Source organism: Podarcis vaucheri (assembly GCF_965113315.1).
Source record: "Podarcis vaucheri genome assembly, chromosome: 6".
Taxonomy (NCBI): Eukaryota; Metazoa; Chordata; class Lepidosauria; order Squamata; family Lacertidae; genus Podarcis; species Podarcis vaucheri.
Window position 1 is genome coordinate 40,274,366 of NC_138764.1, and position 22,060 is coordinate 40,296,425.

A 22,060-nucleotide genomic window follows, 5' to 3' on the forward strand; every position below is an offset into this window, starting at 1 on the left:
GCAGTAGTCCAAGCGGGAGATAACCAGAGCATGCACCACTCTCGCGAGACAGTCCGCAGGCAGATAGGGTCTCAGCCTACGTACCAGATGGAGCTGGTAAACAGCTGCCCTGGACACAGATTTGACCTGTGCCTCCATGGACAGCTGTGAGTCCAAAATGACTCCCAGGCTGCGCACCTGGTCCTTCAGGGGCACAGTTACCCCATTCAGGACCAGGGAATCCTCCACACCTGCCCGCCTTCTGTCCCCCAAGAACAGTACTTCTGTCTTGTCAGGATTCAACCTCAATCTGTTAGCCGCCATCCATCCTCCAACCGCCTCCAGACACTCACACAGGACCTTCACCGCCTTCACTGGTTCTGATTTAAAAGAGAGGTAGAGCTGGGTATCATCCGCATACTGATGAACACCCAGCCCAAACCTCCTGATGATCTCTCCCAGCGGCCGCATGTAGATGTTGAAAAGCATGGGGGAGAGGACAGAACCCTGAGGCACCCCACAAGTGAGAGCCCAGGGGTCTGAACACTCATCCCCCACCACCACTTTCTGAACACGGCCCAGGAGGAAGGAGCGGAACCACTGTATAACAGTGCCCCCAGCTCCCAGCCCCTCAAGACGGTCCAGAAGGATGCTATGGTCGATGGTATCGAACGCCGCTGAGAGATCCAGCAGAACTAGGAAACAGCTCTCACCTTTGTCCCTAGCCCGCCGGAGATCATCAACCAGTGCGACCAAGGCAGTTTCAGTCCCATGATGAGGCCTGAATCCCGACTGGAAGGGATCCAAATGGTCCGCTTCTTCCAGGCGTGCCTGGAGTTGTTCGGCAACCGCTCGCTCAATCACCTTGCCCAGGAATGGAAGATTTGAGACTGGGCGATAGTTGGCCATCGTGGCCGCATCTAGAGATGGTTTTTTAAGAAGCGGTTTAATAACCGCCTCTTTCAGCGGGTCTGGGAAGGCCCCCTCACGGAGGGAAGCATTCACCACCCCACGAAGCCCATCGCCCAGCCCTTCCCGGCTTGCTTTTATTAGCCAGGATGGGCAAGGATCCAGGAGACAGGTGGTTGGTTTCACTCGTCCAAGCAGCCTGTCCACATCCTCGGAGGCAACAGATTGGAATTGATCCCACTCAACTTGACCAGACAGAACTCTTGCACTCTCCCGCCCCGGCCCTGCTCCCACGGTGGAGTCTACTTCTTCCCGAATCTGAGCGATTTTATCTGCAAAAAACTTTGCAAAATCATTGCAGGAGAACATGTGGCCCGTACTGGGCCCCGATGTTGCAGGTGGTTCCGCTAAATTGTGAACCACCTGAAAAAGTCTCCTGCTGCTGTTTTCTGCAGATGCAATAGAGGCGGTGAAGAAATTCTTCTTCGCCGTCGCTATCGCCACTTGGTAGGCTCGACGTTGAGCTCTAACCTGTGTCCGGTCAGATTCGGAATGAGTTCTCCGCCACCGGCGCTCTAGCCGTCTCAACGATTGTTTCATTGCCCTCAGATCCGTGGAAAACCACGGGGCTGTCCGGGCTCCATGCAATCGGAGAGGGCGCTTCGGAGCCAAACAGTCAATAGCCCTGGTTAACTCCACATTCCAGCGGGCCACCAGGGAATCAGCTGAAAGGCCATCAACATGGGATAAAGCATCCCCTACCACTCTCTGGAAACCATTTGGATCCATTAAGTGGCGGGGGCGGACCATCCGAATTGGTCCCACCTCCCTGCAGAGGGGATGGGTCGCAGAGAAGTCCAGTTGCACCAGGAAGTGATCTGACCATGGCACTTCTTTCGTTTCGCTTTTACTTAGTGTCAGATCACCAACATCCATAGAGGTAAACACCAGGTCCAAGGCATGTCCACGGCTATGGGTTGGGCCAGACTTATTCAGGGACAGCCCCATGGAGGCCATGCTTTCCACGAAGTCCCGAGCGGCCCCTTGTAAGGTCGTGTCGGCATGGATGTTAAAATCCCCTAGGACGACCAAGCTAGGTGTCTCCAGGAGAACATCCGCCACGACCTGAAGCAGCTCGGGCAGGGAATCCTTGGCGCAGCGGGGAGGTCGGTACACCAAAAGGAATCCTGTACTGCCCCTATTGCCCAACTTCCAGAACATGCACTCAGAAAACTGGGTCTTCCCAATAGGACGCCTGGTGCAAACTAATGACTTCCTAAAAATCACTGCAACCCCCCCTCCCCGCCCACATGACCTGGGTTGCTGTGCGTAAGAGAAACCTGGTGGACAAGCAGCGGCAAGAACAGGCCCATCTGCTTCATCCAACCAAGTCTCTGTTACACATGCCAGGTCAAATCCTCCATCCATGATCAAGTCATGGATGGCAGTGGTCTTCTGAATCATTGACCTGGCATTGCACAGCAGCACCTTCAGGCTATGTGGGTATCCCTTGCTGATTCTAGTATCCGTCCGGACAGGACCAGACCCGGAGGCAGGGATAGTCCTCAGACAACGACTAAACCTGCCTCCTCTGTAATGACATGGTCTGGTCTTAGCGTAACTCCTCCTCCTACCCGTGATCACTGAGATCGGTTGTCCCAGTGCATCCCCCCCTGTGGAACATGCCCCAGCCATTTTGTGGGCTGGGGCCCACTCCCCGGCAGCCCTGACCCCTCCCCCTAAAAACAAAATAACACCTTAAACAAACAAACAAAACCAATACAACAATACAAACAAAAAATATAAAAATTACAAAAACATCAAAATAAAAAAATAATAATTCCCCAAGCCCAACCAAACATCAATCCCACCCCCCACATACAAAAATCCAGAAATTTTTTTTTATAAAACATTTTAAAAACACTCTGTGCCTCTCCGGCAATAACAACTGTCCTAGTGAGGCCTGTCAGGCCCCGCCCTGGGCCAGGTGGTAAGTGGCAGGGAGGAGCAGGGCCCTCAAGCACTCACTCAGGGGAGTCCTCCTGGGCAGCAGGCCGCAAGCAGCACACAGTCCTTATGAGGCCCCAGGCCCCGCCCCAGGCCAGATGGTAAGTGGCAGGGAGGAGCAGGGCCCTCAAGCACTCACTCAGGGAGCCTTCCTGGGCAGCAGGCTGCAAGCAGCACACAGTCCTTATGAGGCCAAAGGCCCCGCCCCAAGCCAGATGGTAGGTGGCAAGAGCAGGGCCCTCAAGCACTCACTCAGGGAGTCCTCCTGGGCAGCAGGCAGCAAGCAGCACACAGTCCTTGTGAGGCCCCAGGCCCCACCCCAAGCCAGATGGTAAGTGGCAGGAAGGAGCAGGGCCCTCAGGCACTCACTCAGGGGAGTCCTCCTGGGCAGCAGGCAGCAAGCTGCACGCAGTCCTTGTGAGGCCCCACCCCAGGCCAGATGGTAAGTGGCAAGAGCAGGGCCCTCAAGCACTCACTCAGGGAGTCCTCCTGGGCAGCAGGCAGTTAATGAACTGTCCTAGACATTAGTGGCTGTTTTATATGACAACTCGTCTTTGGGAGGGAGGGTATGCATTAAAATGTAGGGTATAAGATAGTTAGAAAGGATGATGATCTTCTGTGTTTAGGTTACTGTGGAAAATTTTCTGCGAGTATTAACGGGCAGAATCCCAGCCAGCGCACCTCGCTCAAAGCGTCTGCTTTCTGACGACAGAAGCAATATTCTTATATATATGACAGGTAATTGTATTTCCTTCAACATTTTGCATTGTGATCTTTGTACTGAACATATTTAGAGCAATGCCTGTCAGAGAGGTCTGTTCCATTCAGAGCAGAATACTTCACCTTGCTGAATGGCTTTTCTTGCAGTAGGTTTGCTAGAGTTATGAAAGCGAATGGTTATATCAAACTAATTGCAAAATAAATCAATTCAAGTCATATGCTGAACATACCAAAAAAAGTATATTTAGAGCGACATTACCAGAATGATGATTTTAATGGTCTTCCTGTTAAGTACAGAGGACCACATTTAGCTTGTATCCATGAGTCAGAAAGAAAGCCATTGTGTAATTTGTGTAACTGCAATGCATGTGATGTATACCAGGGCCCACAGCTGGGGTGATACACTAGTGACTTTTTGAAATTGGTCAGTTTAACTGTGAAGAGACATTGAGTGAATTCCTCAGATCTTGAACTGGTTGAAAAACAAAATTAGAGTTCTCCTGAACTTCTTCCTTCAACAATGAATTTCTTCTTTGCAACTACTAAGCACCCTTTTCAGCTTCCATCCAGTTATACAGTCACCATGCCCTCCTATTCTGCAGCCCAACTTTGTATCCTGATTTTCATCTCTACTTCCTTCCCCTCTTCTCCTCCTCCTCCTCCACTTTCTCAACTCTCCCTTGCATTCAAACTACCCCACATGTCTATTCCTCCGCTCCTGTTGTGCATCCTGTTTTTATGCAAATCTATGTGGCACTGCATATCCTCCTGTGGTGACTGCATGACAACACACTTACATTTTTACTATATGTAAGAAGATATGTAGTCTCCCCATATTCAAGAACTAGAGATCTTTCTAGTATTGAGGAGTTTGTTATGCTACACCTTCACTGGTTAGACTGGGGAAGAGGAACTCGCAGTTCAAAAGGAAATTTGTGTGTCTCATGAAAGAAAAATAGTGGTCTATACAAAAGGGAATGGTTTATACAGATATGATACTGTTAAAGCCTACTCAGTCTCAGCTTGCTGAGGCTGAACTCTGGTGCTGTTTGAATTGTTTCTTTTTTCTCTACCTTTTATCTCCATAATGAATTCTTCATGATGAATGACTAAGAAAGCGTATTTATGTGATGTTGCTTTAGCTTTTAGAACATGTCAATTTAATTTATGCTTTTTCCTCCCAAGGTCATGGTGGGAATGGTTTCTTGAAATTTCAGGATTCTGAAGAAATCACAAATGTAGAGCTTGCAGATGCCTTTGAACAAATGTGGCAGAAAAGGAGGTAAACTTTTGCTCTCTCATTTCTGAATAAATGATGCACATTCATTTTTACTATCTCCTCCAGTTTTCCTAGAGGCAATTGCCTAACAGTCTGTTTACAACCTTATGAAAATGAATAGAGGCGTACTAATTTTTAATGAATCCAGTCATTATTCCCTTTAGGTTTCTTCTATTTGATCTTATTGGATCAGGAATGAACTCATGGGGCTGTGAATACATTACAATGGAACTTCTCTTAAGCAGAAACTAGCAGTGTGCACACACACACACACACACACACATATACATATATACATATATACATGGCACTGCTAGTATACAAATACATTATATCTATCTATCTAATCTATCTATCATCTATCTATCTATCTATCAATCATCTATCTATCATCTATACCACAGGGGGTAACTTACAACCATCCCATTTTGCTAGTTTTTTCAGGACATGAGCAGTGGAATCCTAGATATGTCTGTATAGAACTAAGTGGTGCTATTTTTCAAGAAAAAGAGGTGCCAGAACTCACGATGACCGCCTCCCTCTTTCTCTTAGAAATCACAATGGCACCCATCTGAGAGGTGCCGGAACTGAGTTGCAGAAAAGTCCTACTGAAAAAAAGCCCTGGAACTAAGTCTGGGATAGGATTGAAATCTTCGATGGCTCCTAATCAAAAGTGTTGATGACCTTTAGGAGCCATAGGAATAATGGCCATGATTTATTTTAAAAAATGGTAGACACAAAATGTATTTGTTTTCTTCCAGGTATAATGAGTTGCTGTTTATCATTGATACGTGCCAAGGTGCATCCATGTATGAACGATTTTATTCTCCCAATATAATGGCTTTGGCTAGTAGCCAAGTTGGAGAAGACTCACTTTCAGTAAGTGTATAGCTTTAATTGTATTAGTTAATAATATATGGATGCTGGAGGTTTGGAATTCTGTAATGAAAATCTCTGCCCTTTAACAGATTTGGTGCTTTAAACAAATGCTACTGTATAAACAAGTCTGCCTGAATGTATTCAGTAGAAGATATTGTTCCCCTGGCACATGTTTTGCATCTAATTTGGGGGTTTTTTAGATATAGAGAGCAACACTGTAGAGAAATGAAGGCTAGCATGTGGAATGATAAATGAGTTTAAACAGAAAGTAGGACTATGACATGGTTGGTGGACAAAATTGTGGGAGTGGGGGGGGGGGCATTTATTTGATCAGTGGCAGCATTTCCAAGATACTTTTTTTGTTGGGGCCTTCAACTTCCGTCAGCATGACCAACGGACAACAATGATGGGAGTTGTAATTCAAAACATCTTGCGGGAAGCAGGTTGGAGAAGCTGTTCTAAGCAATTGGGCAGCACATCATAGCAGAAGAAGCAATAAAAAAAAAAAGGATTCTCACAATAGCTTTTTAATGATTAGTTATTGCATTTTGGATAATTAGACTGTCCACAGAGGGTAACTTACAAGCATGCAATCGATGTGGGACTTTTCACCTTAGTCCTTAGTGCTGAATACGATTGTCACTGAATGTGCTTCACAAATATTTCTGTGCTTTGATTTTTAAGCATCAACCAGATCTTGGGATTGGAGTTCATTTGATGGACAGATACACATTTTATGTCTTGGAGTTCTTGGAAGAAATCCATCCAGCTAGCCAGACCAATATGAATGACCTTGTAAGTACTAATTAACTGGCTTTATCAAGTGGTTTCTACTACAACTTTTGCAAGGCTGCTGCATTTAATTAATATAACCCTTTTTTTACAACCACCTGTTTCCCAGCCTGGATGAGATTATTCATATTTTTTTTAGTTGTGAGATTGAGAATCAGACTTGCCCAAGCTTACCTGATTTAGCTTTCAATCTAACATTTTATATACTGCACAATTAAAGAAACTAATTCCATTAGGCCATTGAATCTTGGCAATAAAGCTATGTTTTGATTTAATGCCATTAAACACTGAAGTTTTGCAAGCCATTGGTCCACTATATGCAATGCTGCCTTTCAGTTTAATTATTGTAAAAACGAGTAACTTGAGCTAAGCTTCAGAGCTGTTGTTTCAGTTCCTGGACTCAGTGGAAATTCTTATTAACCCTATCTGCAGTTATGTTTGCTGCCAATAAAAGCTAATCACAGCTTGGAAAAGGGGCCACAGATCCATTTTTTTGGGGGGGGGGCATGCTTTTCATGTAGAGGATCCCTGCTTTAATCCCTGTCATCTCCAACAGGCTCAGATAGAAGGTGGTAAGAAAGACCTCTGCTGGAGAGCTGCTTTCCTGTCAGTATAGGCAGTATTAGAAAGGTTGGACAAAAAGCCTTCAGGGAGCTTCATAAGTAGGGCAGAATTAACAGTGCAGTCCCAAGCATGTTTACTCAGAAACAAGTCCCTCCTGAGTTCAGTAGGACTTAATCTGTAATTATTATAAATTAGTATAAATAGTGATATCCAATATATGTCCTACTTGGAAGAGACCCATTGAAATCAGTTTACTTAATCAGGATTTCAGTGGGTCTTCACTCAGTACAACTTATTCAGATACAGTACTACCCTAAGGCTATACCAGCTACTGATATTTATTTAAAAAATCAAGACTAAAAAATCTGCTAGGCAGTCACATCATAGCCGATTAGTAGAGGCCATTCTTAACGTCTGATTTATGGAGCCCAAGTGCAATGACACATTGGTGTCTTCTGCATGTTTGGAGACACTGATGAGACAAGTTGACCTGCATGTGCTGAAAAACTTCAATTGATGCTGTTGGGATAGGCAGTCAAGTCTTGGTCCTAGAGCTGTTTTTTCTAACATGATCCAAACGCATGAAACAAGGCTAAAAAAATAGGGACTGAAATGAGATACTCTACTTCCCTTTTTTGTAGTCAGCTATGTCCTACTCAGAGTAGACCCACTTAAAAAATAAGGAACCTAAGTTAGTCCTGTCTATTAATTTAAATGGGTCTCCTCTGAGTAGGACTAGCATTGCATACCTTAAAAGTAACCTGACTGCATAAGTATAATCAGATTATATGGTACAGCAATGGAAGGGAGCAAAATGCGCATCCCAGTGGATTGGGTATAACATGCCTCAAATACCTTTGCATGTCTATAATGTAGCCTCTCTTGAGTGAGAGATTTTGAGGTCCATGTAATGCATTTATATCCTGTCTTGCAGATTCTAGAGATGGGTTTTAGTTTACATTAAGGGTTACTGGCACGCTCTTTTAAAAGATACGAATTGTGGAGTGGATATATAATATTTGATTATTTTGATAATAGAATGCACAGCTGTTTGAAAGAATTTACCAGCATTTTGTCTATGGAGATTGGTGCAGTATTATTGTTCAATAAGATGGCATTAATTTTGCAATAAGCAGCCCACGCTGACAGGTTTGGTAGTGACACAGAACAGAGGCAGTGACTAATACTCAGCCTTCTTACTACAGAGAGGACAAAGCTTTTTATTTTTAAATTGCAGCCAAATGCTATCTTAACAAGGCACAAGTATGGGATATAAAGAATCTTGAGTACAAGCCAAGTAGCACAATACTAAGTTGATCTTGCAATTTTGATCAGATTGGCTGCTATACTTTGTAGTCTGTGGAATTCATAGTCTGTGGAATTCAGCAGCAGGGAGCAAGTATAATAATAATAATAATTTTTATTTATACCCTGCCCTTCCCGGCCAAAACCAGGCTCAGAGCGGCTAACAACAAATGTATAACACATTAACATAAAATCAGGCAATTAATTAAAATACATCCTAAAATCAGATCAGGATCAGAATAAAATCCAATCAGATGGCAACCCACAGATTAGTTTGTGCTGAACTTATATGAGCCTGTGAGAAAAATTGGGAGGCTACTTTCATGCAAGTTCTTATAAAAGGGGAGAGGGAGTCAGACCTGAACCCCAACCAAAGGCCTGGCGGAACAGCTCCATCTTGCAGGCCCTGCAGAAAGATGTCAAATCCTGCAGGACCCTGGTCTCTTGTGATAGAGTGTTCCACCAGGCGGGGGCTGGGGCCAGTCTAATCTCCTTAAGGCTCGGGACCTCCAAGATGTTATTATTTGTGGGCCATAAGGTCCTCCATGGGGCATACCAGGAGAGGCAGTCCCGTAGGTAGGAGGGTACTAGGCCGTATAGGGCTTTAAAGGTTAAAACCAGCACCTTAAACCTGATCCTGCACTCCACCAGGAGCCAGTGCAGCTGGTATAGCACTGAATGAATGGGATCCCATGGCGAGGACCCCATAAGGAGTCTCACTGTGGCATTCTGCACCCGCTGGAGTTTCTGGGTCAGCTTCAAGGGCAGCCCCATGTAGAGTGAATTACAATAATCAAGCCTGTAAGCTGCTATCTCGAAGGCAGTATGAAAACGATATACCAGTTAGAAATTTTAGTCTGTAACTTGCTGGTGGTGGGACAGATTTCCAAGCTGTTTCCTTTCATGGCTTTAAGTTCTACGTTAATTTTTATTTAGGGGAAACTAAGGCTGCAGTGTCATGTGCCTCTGGGGTTAGGCTTCACTGAACACAGTAGGACTTCTTTCTAACTACACATGCACAGGGGTTGGTAAACTCTTTATAAAAGATGGTTTGGCTCCTGCGATCTTGTCCTTTGTGCACACATTCTCTTCTTCCCTTACAAGCCGTCGTTTACTCTTTCGGTACCTAGTAGGGGCAAACCTTTGTTTGCTGTTGCATCAAACCTTGGTTTAAAGCTTTGACATGCACCAAGCTGAGGAGTGGAGGCGAGTCAAGTGGAGGACATGAAATGGAAGGTTGGAAAATGTGTGGGTAAATTTGGAGACGTGCCCAATTAATTGAGCACTCCAAGCTTTGTTTTGATCCGTTATCATGGCAGCTACCTACCTACTAAGGTAGCTTAGTTATTTTAAGTGACTTGAAGTCACTAAGAAGTGGCACAGAAGTAATTTTAATCTGGGTCAGGGATGGCTAACCTATGGCGGTCCAGATTTTGACTCCAAGTCCCCAGCCAGCATGGCCATTTTTCTTATCAGTTGGGGGTGGGAGAGTAGGAGCTGAACAACATGGTGAAGGCTGAAGGTTAGCCATCCCTGATTTAGGTTAATCTGGGAAATGTGTGCTTGGCTTTGGCATTAAAAGCAGAACAATAGCGCATCAATAAAGCAGAATGAAAACCTGGATGTTGCCGGTGGCCTGCATTAAGCTTGGTAAGTTGCAAAGTCTTCAGGCTTGCCGTTGACCATATTTACTGACCATTACATTCAATAGAAATGAACACAGTGTCAACAATTGTTTTCTCTTTGACTCTCCCTCACCTACCAGTGTAGTATTGGGGCAAGCACCTGTTTTGACCAATGCACATTTGCCTCCTTTATATAGTTTCAGGTGTGCCCTAAAAGTTTGTGTGTGTCTACACCTGGACATCGGACAGATCTGTTTCAGAGAGATCCTGAAAATGTTCTGATAACTGATTTCTTTGGAAGTGTACGAAAAGTAGAAATTACAACGGAGACCATTTCTCTGGATCCTAATTTAGCACCTCAGGAGACCAGGTATCTTGCTTATTTTATTTCCAAGTTTTGACTTGATTACGCAAAAAAACATTTCGAGGCATTTGTTATTTTTCTAAGAGTTTAAGTTGTGTGTGTGTGTGTGTGTTTGGGTTGGGAATGTTAATGTGTGTATAAACCTGCTTGGTGTTCCTACTAAGCAACAGTGGGCAGTGCTTAGAATGGCACTTGCAGAAATTATTGCTTGTTTTATGAATTGTTTTCTATTGTGAATATTAACTTTGGTATTTGTGCTTTTGTTGTGGGAGCCACAGGGGCTGTAGGGGTTGTGGATAAATAGAAAATAAATTGCTACATGGAAGAAAGGAAAGACAATGCAAATGATCTCAATGGAAGCATTATTATTATTATTATTATTATTATTAACTTTGTATTACATCATTCATCTGAAGATCACAGGGTGGTTCACAACATAAAAATAGGAAATGAAATCACAAAATACAAAATAAAACAAAAGCAAAACAAACCAATAAACCCCCTCAAACAGATGCACTTAAAAGGCTGTGGTGCAGAGGGGACACCAGTATTGTGCTAAGATACCAGTATGTCCATTACTAGCCCTATGCATAGAGGACTAGAAAGGTCTCATGGGGTGAGATCACACAGGCATACTTCAAACTTGATCGGTGATTTGCATGTGTGAATCAGGTCAAACACCACAGGGACCTCAATATTTTCTGTAGAAGCAGTTTGGCAGTTCACAAGGCATCAGTTGATGAATGAGCTACATATATGAATGAGCTACATACATATATAGGCTCTTTGTTTCTACTTCAACATGAGAGTGATTTTCTGATTCTGGGACACACAAATTCAATATACTACCTAAACATTGTGGTTTCAGTCTAATGGGAAGGTGTGTCCTGTTTCTAGACAGAACGCTATAAATCTTGTGCTTACCTTATAGGCTAGTGCAATGGAAATAAACAGTTTTAAAATGGATTCCTCTGTTGAAGCATTGAGGATTTACAGAATTTAAACTTTCAGTAGATTGATTTTATTCATGGTGCTGTATTGCCATCTATTGGAAGGACTTTGGATAAGCAAGAACTGGGTTGTAAGGATTCCAAAGTCTTTTAATACATGCACATACTTAGATGCTAGGGGACGCGGGTGGCGCTGTGGGCTAAAGCCTCAGCGCCTAGGGCTTGCCGATCGAGAGGTCGGCGGTTCGAATCCCCGCGGCGGGGTGCGCTCCCGCTGCTCGGTCCCAGCGCCTGCCCACCTAGCAGTTCGAAAGCACCCCCGGGGGCAAGTAGATAAATAGGTACCGCTTACCAGCGGGAAGGTAAACGGCGTTCCGTGTGCGGCTCTGGCTCGCCAGAGCAGCGTTGTCACGCTGGCCACGTGACCCGGAAGTGTCTTCGGACAGCGCTGGCCCCCGGCCAATAGATGTGAGATGGGCGCACAAACCCCAGAGTCTGTCAAGACTGGCCCGTTCGGGCAGGGGTACCTTTACCTTTACCTTTACTTAGATGCTACAGACATCTACCTCTAACGTAGTACCAAAATGTTTACACAAACCATTTATGGCCAATTATTCAAATGTGTGGTTCTCTTTCAAAGCAATAATTGGAATTTTGTCCAGTTTGTAGCCACTGATCTTAATCCTTCCATGTAGCATATTCCCTCATGCTGCAAATAATATAAATCTTCTTTATCATATTACATATAAACATTGAAAAACTTCCATATCCTTATCCCACTGGAATAGTAATTGTGTTTGGGGAGTTGGGGATGGAGCAGCCGTATTATCTTAGGTTCTGCAATTTGCCTCTTCATGGACCTTGATCCTTGAAGCTGATGCTAAGGGTCATTATACGGTGCATGTAGGTGCAAAAGGAAATCGTAGCCCACTATTTTGCTTCCTCATTGGCTGTGCTCAGTACAGGGCAGAGGTAGACAGTGCTGTGCCGGTGGACAGCAGTGTGCCTGACTGTACCTCCTGTGGTGCCTGCAAAAGGTCTTAGTAAGTATCCCCATAAAACTCCACAGTTGTCAGGAGCTGGAGTCAACCGTAGGTTAGCAACCAAATCAAACCATGGTGTCAGTGAAGTTAACTCTCTATTCAAGAAATCAAAACACCACAGACCTAGTGTTCCCAGCAGCTCTCCCCAGTAGGTCATGCTCCAACAAGGCAGTTGCGAGGAATGAAAGTCCTTGCCTTCCACCACCCTCTAAGGCTCCTTCTCTTCCGGGCTTTTCCCAAGCAGTCTCGGACTGTTTACACACAACTAAACTCTGCTTTTTTGATTTTTCTGTGTGTCCTAAGAGATCCAGGGGGAGGGGAGCTGGATGCAGCAGGCGGGGGAGACTCCCTGGCTTCTTCAGCAGCCTGCCCCTCCAGCTCCTAACCACTTTCTACTCCAGCCTCTGCTTCTGCCTCTGAGTCTGGACTACTCCCTGCCATAGCCTCGTCGTGTTCACTAAACCCTGTTACTACTTCAGCTTCCGACACCCCCTCCTGCTTCCTCTTCTCCCACTGACCACTCATTGTTGTCTCATCACAATTCCCTTGGCTCTGAACCTTCTTCCCCTGGGGTGCTCCTTAGGGGTTCCCCAGCTGGTGCCACCCACTACTCCACAGCATCCAGCCAGGCCATCACAATAGTATATGAGAGACTTGTTTGCTCTTCTTACTCAAGTCTAGCCATTCCTACATTGAACGTAACCCCTTAATGTATCCTTAGTTCATTGAATTCTAGGATTTCCCACCTTCATGTGGCTCTCTTGACATTTGGTAGTTATTATCCCCTACCGCAGGACAGCCATTTTGTGTTATGCCACACCCCCACAGCAACCACTTGGGGCCTGGTGCTCACAGCACTTTCTCAAAATTCCAGATGTACCCACTGGCTCAAAGGTTGTATAGCCCTGTTCCAGAGTAATATTCGACTGAGAGAAGGAAGCCATTGGCAATTTGGTAATGGGCAAGCTTATAGAGTGTAGACCTTTCTCCATTTTTTCTACTCAGTCAGCCTAGACTAGAGTAGAGTAGAGTAGAGGAGAGGTTGAAGAACATAAGGGCAATGTGCTATTCAGTATGTGTGAATAATCTCCACAAAAGCTGTTCTGATCTCCTTGAAAATGGGCAGAATGCAGATATGAGGAATTTCTGGCTATGACTTTTTTGTCCAGAGCATCAATTATGTGGTCTCCCCATCTAAAAAGTATGGCTATGTAGAATCAGACTATTGACCTAAAAGTGTTGTTGTACAATCTCCCAAGTACACAAGTACATATATAAGGATATTAAAGTTTGATGGAATAGGCCTGTCAGAATTGGATGGGCAGAAGCTACTAATGTGTAGGATTCCTGCTGAATCAGCTCAAAGGTCCACCTACTTCACAATCCAACCAGATGTCTATGGAAAGCCCACCTGCAGGACATCAGGGCAATAGCTGTCTCCCATTGCTGCTCCCCAGCAACAAATACTGAGAGGTGTGTGATAAATCTAGAAAAGTATATATAGTTATCACGATTAGTAGCCATTGATTGACGTCTCTTTCAAAAATTGCCTAATTCACCTTTAAAGCCACTGGAGCTAATGGACAGTGTTACATCTTCCATAGTCTTGCTGTATTAAGTACTTCCTTTGTCTGTTGTGTTCAGCTCTGTTGAATGAGCCACATCTTCCTTGCAGCTGATGCATGTCTGAAACTCTGAGCAATTCCTACCAACTAAATTTGGAGTTCTTTTAAACTCTCAGCAGGTGTTAATGGGTCCGCATTGTAGCCTGAAGACACATGATGCAATAATCTTGCTGAAGCTAAACATGTCTGGGTCAGTTCAGGGTCTGGGCCAGAGATCACCTGGGAATCCTGTGCCTTGAGTCCCATGAAGGGAAGGCAAAATATAAACACACCAAGAAGGACATTATTGTTCCTGGTAAGATCTGTATTGCTGTATATATCAAGTGTCTGGTAATGTCTGGACCTTGAATGGGGAGGATAAACACACACACACACACACACACACACATTTTGTGGCCCAGGAAGTCTCTGCTAAAAGCAATTCTAGGATTGTTTATAGCTGTAGCTCAGCTCATTAAAGCACCAGAATTCAGACTAGGGATTCCAGCAGCTTTCTTAATGTTGCATTTTTGCACCTTGTTGCTACAGCCCATAAATCGTGTAACCTCTGGAGGGGGAGTGTATTGCACTACATGATGTTATATTGAAGGGGCAGGGCTGTACTTCATTAATGTAGACTGCTAATACCAATATATCATCCTTCATATGCGTGCATAAGAATTGCCTCTGTGTGTGTGTGCGTGCAGTCTCAGACAGTATAGTAAACAGATTTAGAAGTATGATGAATAGGATAATAATAGACCTACACAAACTTGTGGGAGAAAAGTTGACATTCCACTTGGTTGAATGTTTTCAAAAATAATCTGCTCATTTAATTTTGAATAGATGTGGAGTTTGTATTCCCATTGTGATACTTGTTCTGTTTCTCAAACTCTACTTGCTCTCCTAATTGGTTCCCCCCTCTGAGCTCGGACTCAAATGTTTCCTGAATCAATCACATGCTACATTTTCCTTTAGCATCAGCAGGGCAGGGGTAGCTTACCCTGGTATGATCTCTCACTATGGTGCTGCTGAGTAAACTGTTCCTGTAAAGCGATAGAGGTCCTTCTCCCCAGCCACCCTATACTTTCTCTACCATGTTTGTTCTCAAACCTTTTCAGGAAAGCTCTTCACATACAGGCACCCCCATTTACACGTGTTCAATTCATGTGGCCCCAGAAACCCAGAAGGGAGGGGGTGCGAGACCTGAAAAGCCTCAGCAAAGCCCTGCTGTGCCTCCAGCTTGCAAGAAGGCTCCCCCTTGGAGCCCAAAGAGGACATCCCCTATAATATGATATACTCATATCCAGTTAGCAGTCATATAGCCATATCTGAACTCACATGAAGCTTCTGGACTGTATTTCTGGGCCCTATGTGCAAACATTAGTCCAAACCACTTACTCTGCAACAGGAAAACCCCACGCTGCTCCTGTGCATACTGTAAACTTTATGTAGAGAAGAATAATGATTTCAGACAAATCTAGAGCATGTAAGGCTCTAGTGTCAGTCAAGGTCATGCCTGAAAGATGCTCTGAGAGCGTTTTTAAAAAACCAAATGGGGTGTGTTTTTTATTTTTATTTTTGCGGCATCACTCAGTCGTTTCCAAACTTAAGCTGTAGAGAGTAGGACTTGGTGGCCACATATCCCAGAGATGACACTCTTGTCTAGTAATTAGAAGGAAATTGTACATTTTCCTTACCATCTGCTTTAAAAGCTTTAGGTCGGAGTGAGAGATGTCTGCGTCTTACCAGAAGATGGCAGTTGTGCCAAGCAGAAAATTTCAGTTGGTGATCCTTTCAAGCATGAGCTCCCTATCACATTTGGAGGGTATGAGGAAATAGCCTGTAGTACAATAGCAAACATTATCTGATCAGATCAGCTTAGTACCTAGTAGCAAATTTATCGGAAATAGGGACCAATCTAACTTAGAAACTGTTCATTAAATAATGGTGGCAAGAATGTTTAGTTTCATAAGGAAAGTAAAGAAACACACAATGATTCTACAATTCTATGTTTCATTTGAGTCTTGTGACACCTTAAGGACCAACAATTTATTATGACATAAGCTTCCAAGGACTAGAGTCCACTTCAGACGCATAAACTACAGTTCCAAATAAGGAAACAATTTGTGTGTATGTGTATGTGTGTGTGTAATGGAGAAGAGTAAGGTTGGGGGGTTGGGGGCGGAGAAACTGTATAAAGAACAGACAGTGCCAATTACATTAAAGCAAAATAGTTATAGTGACCATTAACAAGATGGTATTGGCAATAGCATAGACACCCTGGCGTTGGTTAGCTAATTAACAGCATGTGATGAGATAAAAACCCGTAAACTTGATTCAAAGCATAGGTGATAGAACTAAATTTCTGGATTCCAGAAATTCATTCTGGTTTCATGCCAGAATTTCCCTCTGAAGCATCCAGATCTGGATGGCAGTATAAATACTGATTGTGCTAAGGTAGGTATCTTGCTGTAGTGGACCAAGCCCAGAGCAGGTTGCCTCTGCTCCTAATCCTCAGGAATTCGCTGTTCCTTTACCTTTTGGTATGGCCAGAACTGCATTGAGTGACTGGTGAGGCTCTTAAGGTCTTGAGAGATGTACCCGTTGACATGTAAGAAGCAGAGTGGGATCCTGCCATTTCAAGTTTGGGGTGTCTAATCTAGTATTTCCATGAATAGAATTTCACCTTGGCCTTGTGTGCCCTTAGATTGCATCCTGTGAACTACTGGCTGATAGCAGCAGCTACCATGAAAATGGTCTGATCTAGTCTTGAAAACTTAAAACAATCATTCTACAATCTCCCACACAAAAAATGTTATACAGCTATACTGGATAATGAACTTGTAGTAAACCGTCAGATAATAGTTTGGTTTTGAATGAATATGTTGTTAAGTATGACACATAATGCTATGGCACTTGTGTTTTGACACTTGGTGATTTTTGCCATATCCGTAGCTTCCCATCAGCCTGCTTTTTGAGACTGGAGCAAACTTAGTTAAAGAACATGGAACCTTGGGTGATGTGGTACTTGAGACTTAGGCAGCAAATATTTGTGCAGCAAATATCTTGTGTAGCAAAAGTGTTATTAAAAGCGTGCATGTATTAAACACTGATAATATTGCTTGACTCTCCTGTAATCTGTGTCAGAGGTATTTGTCTTGCCTGTTCTCCTGATTAGCAATTAATTGGCTTTGCAAAGCTGCTGTATACAGCACTATACATATAATAGCAATGGGGAAGAAATCCTGTGAGGAGCAACAATTTTATCAATAGAACAAATACCATTTCACAATTAATACTGTGGAGTGGAATTTGCATAGCAAAAAGTCAAGGGAAATGAGTTGATGGGAATGACAGAGAAGGAACCCCAAGAGCTTTAAAAGGAAATGAAGGGACTGGTTAGATTTTGAGTACATTTGGATACTGTAGATAATGGTTCCTGTTTTTAATTTACTTTGCAGCATTAGGTTATAATGTGGAAAAGAAAAACAATGTTAGAGTTAGTTGCCAGTCTGAAAATAACCAAAACGCCTTCACACACTGCTAGATTGATATGGTTGAACTGGTTTCGTGTTCATTGCTGCAGGATTTGCAGAGTAATGTGTCTTATATTCTAATGGTTGGGGGGAAACGAAAAACTGGACACCTGTAATATTTATTTACTAAAAATATCTATGCCCTGTTTTTCTGTGTCACGGACACAGAAGGCAACCTATAATGGCAGTGTTTGCATGTGGATGTGCTGGTTGTGCCCAGTTTGCTCCTCCCTACTAGGGTGCAGGTAAAACAATTAGCCCAATAGAGAAAGAGAGAGAAAAGGTTTGGAGGCAGTGTGCTTCTGAAAACCAGCTGCTAGGAATCTCAAGCAGAGCGAGCGTTTTAGAGTTCATGTTCCCTTCATTGGAAGGGAGAAAATAACCTGCTGGACTTGCTGCTTCTCCAGCTGGACTCATCTCTGCCTCCTGGTCTCCTTCCTCTCTTGCTTCAGCTTCTGCCACAGAATCCCCCCTCTCACTAAGCCCTGACACCTCCTTCCAGTCTTCTCCTTCTGACCACTCATTGCCGTCCCTGCAGCAATCCCTTAGCTCGGAGCCTTTTTCCCCCTTGGGGGTTCCACAGCTTCCCCCACCTTGGGGGTTCCCCATCATTCCTCTGCATTCAACCAGTCAGCGACAATTACGTGAAAGACCTATGCTATATTTCCATTTAAAAACAAACAAAATGAATTGCAATTCTGAAGGACTGCCAGTCTGCTTAGATCATGGGCGCTGGGGTGTTTAACACACATTAGTTTCCAAGCAGTTGTTTGCCCTGTGGTGGAAGTTGGGTTTTTTTTGCCAGATCTCTTGACACCTAAGCATAGGATAGGAAAATGAAGCTCAAAAACAAAATGGGAAATCAGACAACTGGGTAGGGTTGGGGAAAATCATTTTATTCTTGCCACAATTGAGGTAACTGTTTCTTGAGGGATCTCAATTTTAGATACAAAATCTGCTCTTCTTCGACAGCCACTCAGTGACATCTTGAGGGGAAAAGTTGCTTTCAAACACATAAAGAACAACTAATGTAGTCTTTTTACGGCATAGTGATTGTCTTATTCCCCCCTCTTCTCCCAAATGGGATTCCTCTTTATAGGGACAGCACAGAAGCTAGATAGTTACATAAGATTGCATTTAAGATTTAATAAACCTCAGTTCACTAGAGAAATACTCAATTAGATTAACTATGTTAGGGTTTGAAAACTTGTTAGCTTAGCTGATGAAGAGTGTTTATATAAGCCCAGTATTTATACTGTGTTGAGCAACACACACTTGTGATCTCTATGCAGTTTAGCTCATGAAAAGCCTTGTGCTCCCACTGGTATACAACAAAACATATTATTGATTTTTGAAAGTTGCCATTCTTTGCTTTTTATATACTGCTTCATTTATTTTCGTGCCCCTTTTAAATTTCATTAGCCAAGCAAAGTGACTCCTTTGGTTTAACTTGCCTGTTTAGCATTCCATTTGTAAATTGATTTATCATGTGTTAATTCCATTGAACGTGGAGATTATTTGAATGTATTTTGATGTATATCTAGGGTATCAGGTATGAGCACCAACTGAATTTCTGCATCTGTTTTCAAGGGTTGTTAGCAAAGAGACAAACCATAATGCAGTGTGAAAGTTCCTTGAAATATTGAGGCATGTGAATGAAAGTTCCTGTGTGCACAATTCTCTGCATCAAGTAAAAAAAAAAAAAAAAGCCTGGAATGATCTCCATGCTCTTTTTCAAGTAGAATTTCCTGAGTGCGCGCATCCCAAGATGGACAAACGACTGGTAGTTTCAATGCACACACCTACAGTAGCTCCTAAGGTGCACTGAACATGCATATACACTTCTGGCGACTAAGTAGCTGACATTCCTTGCCCAGGCTTGTGCTCTGAACTGGATGGTTGGAGCAACAGTGTAACCATGTCTCCACCCAAATTAGGTAGCCTTGTCTGATGGGGCGCACTGAAGTAACCTACAATGTCTCGTACACAGAGGTTGCTGCTGTGCTTGTCTTGTTAGGGAGCTAGCCAACAATAAATCACACAGAGTAAGTGAAGTTAACTGTATTAGAAGAAACAAGGCCTGCTCAGTGGCCCTCGCCTCCCCATAGCTTCCTAAATCTCCTCCACACACCCCTGGTCATTCCCAAGCAGTCTGAGACTATGCCGACACAGCTGTCTCTGCTCCTTCCTCTTCCTGGTCTGGGAAGACCAGGCGGGAAGGGGAACTCTTGGCATCCCTGCTCTCCTGCTTCCGCCTCAGCTTCTGCTTCTGGACTTCTCTCTGCCATAGGCTCTCCCTGCTCGCTAAACCCTGTTACCTCTTCAGCTTCCGATACCACCGCCAAGGCTTCTCCGTCTTCTCCCTCTGACCACTCATTGTCATCCCACCACTAATGCTTAGGCTCTGAGCCTTCGTCCCTTGGGAGTTCCTCAGCTAGTGCCTTCCACCATTCCTCTGAGTCCAGCCAGTCCATGATACTGTCTCTTCAAGCCCTTCCTGGTTCTGGGGGAGGAAGGGACGGAGGGGATTCTACCACCACTCCCTCTCAGGCTCCGTCTCTTCCTCCATTCCTGGTGCATCCTGCCCTCCTTCCAGCTCTGGCTCCTGCCTGGTGGGAGGTACAAAACCCCCTTAATCTCTATCCCACTTTCCCTGGGTCAGCATCCGGCCCCGTGGCCTCTGCCACCCACTCCTTGCCACCCTGCCAGTCCCTGACATAGAAGCACATGAAGTTCTGCTAGCACATTGCTTTACTATTTTTTGTAATTGTTTGGATTATCTATAGTGTGATGTGAGGGATGTCATGTATACAGTCTTGCTCTTTGAATATCATGTAGTAGAGCAACTAATTTTTAACAGGGACATGTTTTTTTTAAATTGAGCCAGCAACATGATTTTCATTGCTAGTCCCACCCCCACCCCCAGCAAACTAAGCCTTAGGAAAAGTCCTTTCTAATCCCTTCCTCTCCAGCATTAGCAGCAAGGAAGGCTTTGGCAAAGCCCTCTTTTTATTACTCGTCTCAGCTGCTCCCTCTGAATAGAGTTCTGAGAGAGTAGTGAGATGCATAATTGGGAGTGGTGGTCTTGGGGATTGGGGTAATGCTGGCGGCCAGATTGAGCCCAGAGGCTGCCAGTTGCCTGTCCTGTTGTTGAGCTGTTAGCAGCAGTAAGATGTTTGCCACTGAAGCTGCTGGCACTGATTAGTAAGAGCAAAGGGATAACAGGAGCACACACTTCGTGTAGTGAAAGCGAAGTAGCAAGCTGCTGAGGTTCATCTCTTAATTCTTCCATGCTCTGGCTTCTTAGCAATCAGCATGTGTTACGCTATTCCTTTCTGCCCGAAGAAAACGGAACTGAGCACATGACCATAAATTCTAGAGAGCTGCAGGGTGCGGGCAACCTTAATATTTTTCTGTTTGGCATTAAACCATATGCAAGTGCTCTCAATCTTTGCCTGTCTCAATATTGTGGAAAAGCTTACGCTCTGGTTTTCGAGTGCCTAAAGGATTACCTTCCAGATGCTCAGAAATTTCTTCCACTGAAGATTTCTATCTCATCATGATCCAGTGCAGGAGGCAGGGAGATGGACTGCACAGAAAAGTGTCACCTATGTGTTCATATTGCAATTAATGTGTTTTTCGGGCTGAGATCAAGATTTAAAGTGTAGATTGAGGAATGAAAACTTTATCTGTGATTTAAAATGTTCACACTGATTAATTGATGGGCCTGACGGGCACTTCACGGCACAGATGTGTTAGCTCCATCTACATTTGATGGTGAAGAAAGTCCAGTGATTTTTTTTTGTCTGTATGTATTTAAAGCTGACAGGTGTTTTGAAAACCAGGATGAAAACACGATGGCTTTCTGTCTAGCTGCCACTGGCATATTTTATGGAAAGGTGTGATATAAATGTAAGAGATAAATAAATTGAACTGTTAAAGATAATGGCTAGATCATGTATCACCCCAGCAACAATACAAAAGACAAAATAAAAAAGACCCTATCCATATGTTGGAAGTGTCAAAAAATCAATTTAATATTGTAATAATATTCATTCATGGGATGCGGGTGGCGCTGTGGTCTAAACCACTGAGCCTAGGGCTTGCTGATCAGAAGATCGGTGGTTTGAATCCCCGCAAGGTGGTGAGCTCCCATTGTTTGGTCCCTGCTCCTGCCCACCTAGCAGTTTGAAAGCATGTCAAAGTGCAAGTAGATAAATAGGTACCGCTCCGGCGGGAAGGTAAATGGTGTTTCTGTGTTCTGCTCTGGTTTTCCCGAAAGCTGTCTGTGCACAAATGCCGGCTCCCTCGGCCTATAGAACGAGATGAGCGCTGCAACCCCAGAGTCGTCCACGACGGGACTTGACGGTCAGGAGTACCTTTACCTTTAATAGTCATTTAATATCAATCAAAAGCAGAACATTTAAGTTGGTGTTTCAATAGTTACAACTCTGGTTAATGAAATAATATTTTAGCTGGTTGTTCTTCTGCAAATGCTGAC

General features: G+C 44.0%; 1 protein-coding gene across 1 annotated transcript in view; it reads left to right on the forward strand.

The window, feature by feature from the left end:
• Window positions 1-22,060, forward strand: part of PIGK (phosphatidylinositol glycan anchor biosynthesis class K) — a 99,498-nt gene that overhangs the window by 15,667 nt on the left and 61,771 nt on the right. Inside the window, exons 5-9 of the mRNA XM_082227299.1 lie at window positions 3,522-3,633; window positions 4,801-4,897; window positions 5,656-5,773; window positions 6,458-6,568; window positions 10,257-10,429. Of these exons, the coding sequence (XP_082083425.1) occupies window positions 3,522-3,633; window positions 4,801-4,897; window positions 5,656-5,773; window positions 6,458-6,568; window positions 10,257-10,429 (611 nt within the window). The remainder of the gene's footprint in view (window positions 1-3,521; window positions 3,634-4,800; window positions 4,898-5,655; window positions 5,774-6,457; window positions 6,569-10,256; window positions 10,430-22,060) is intronic.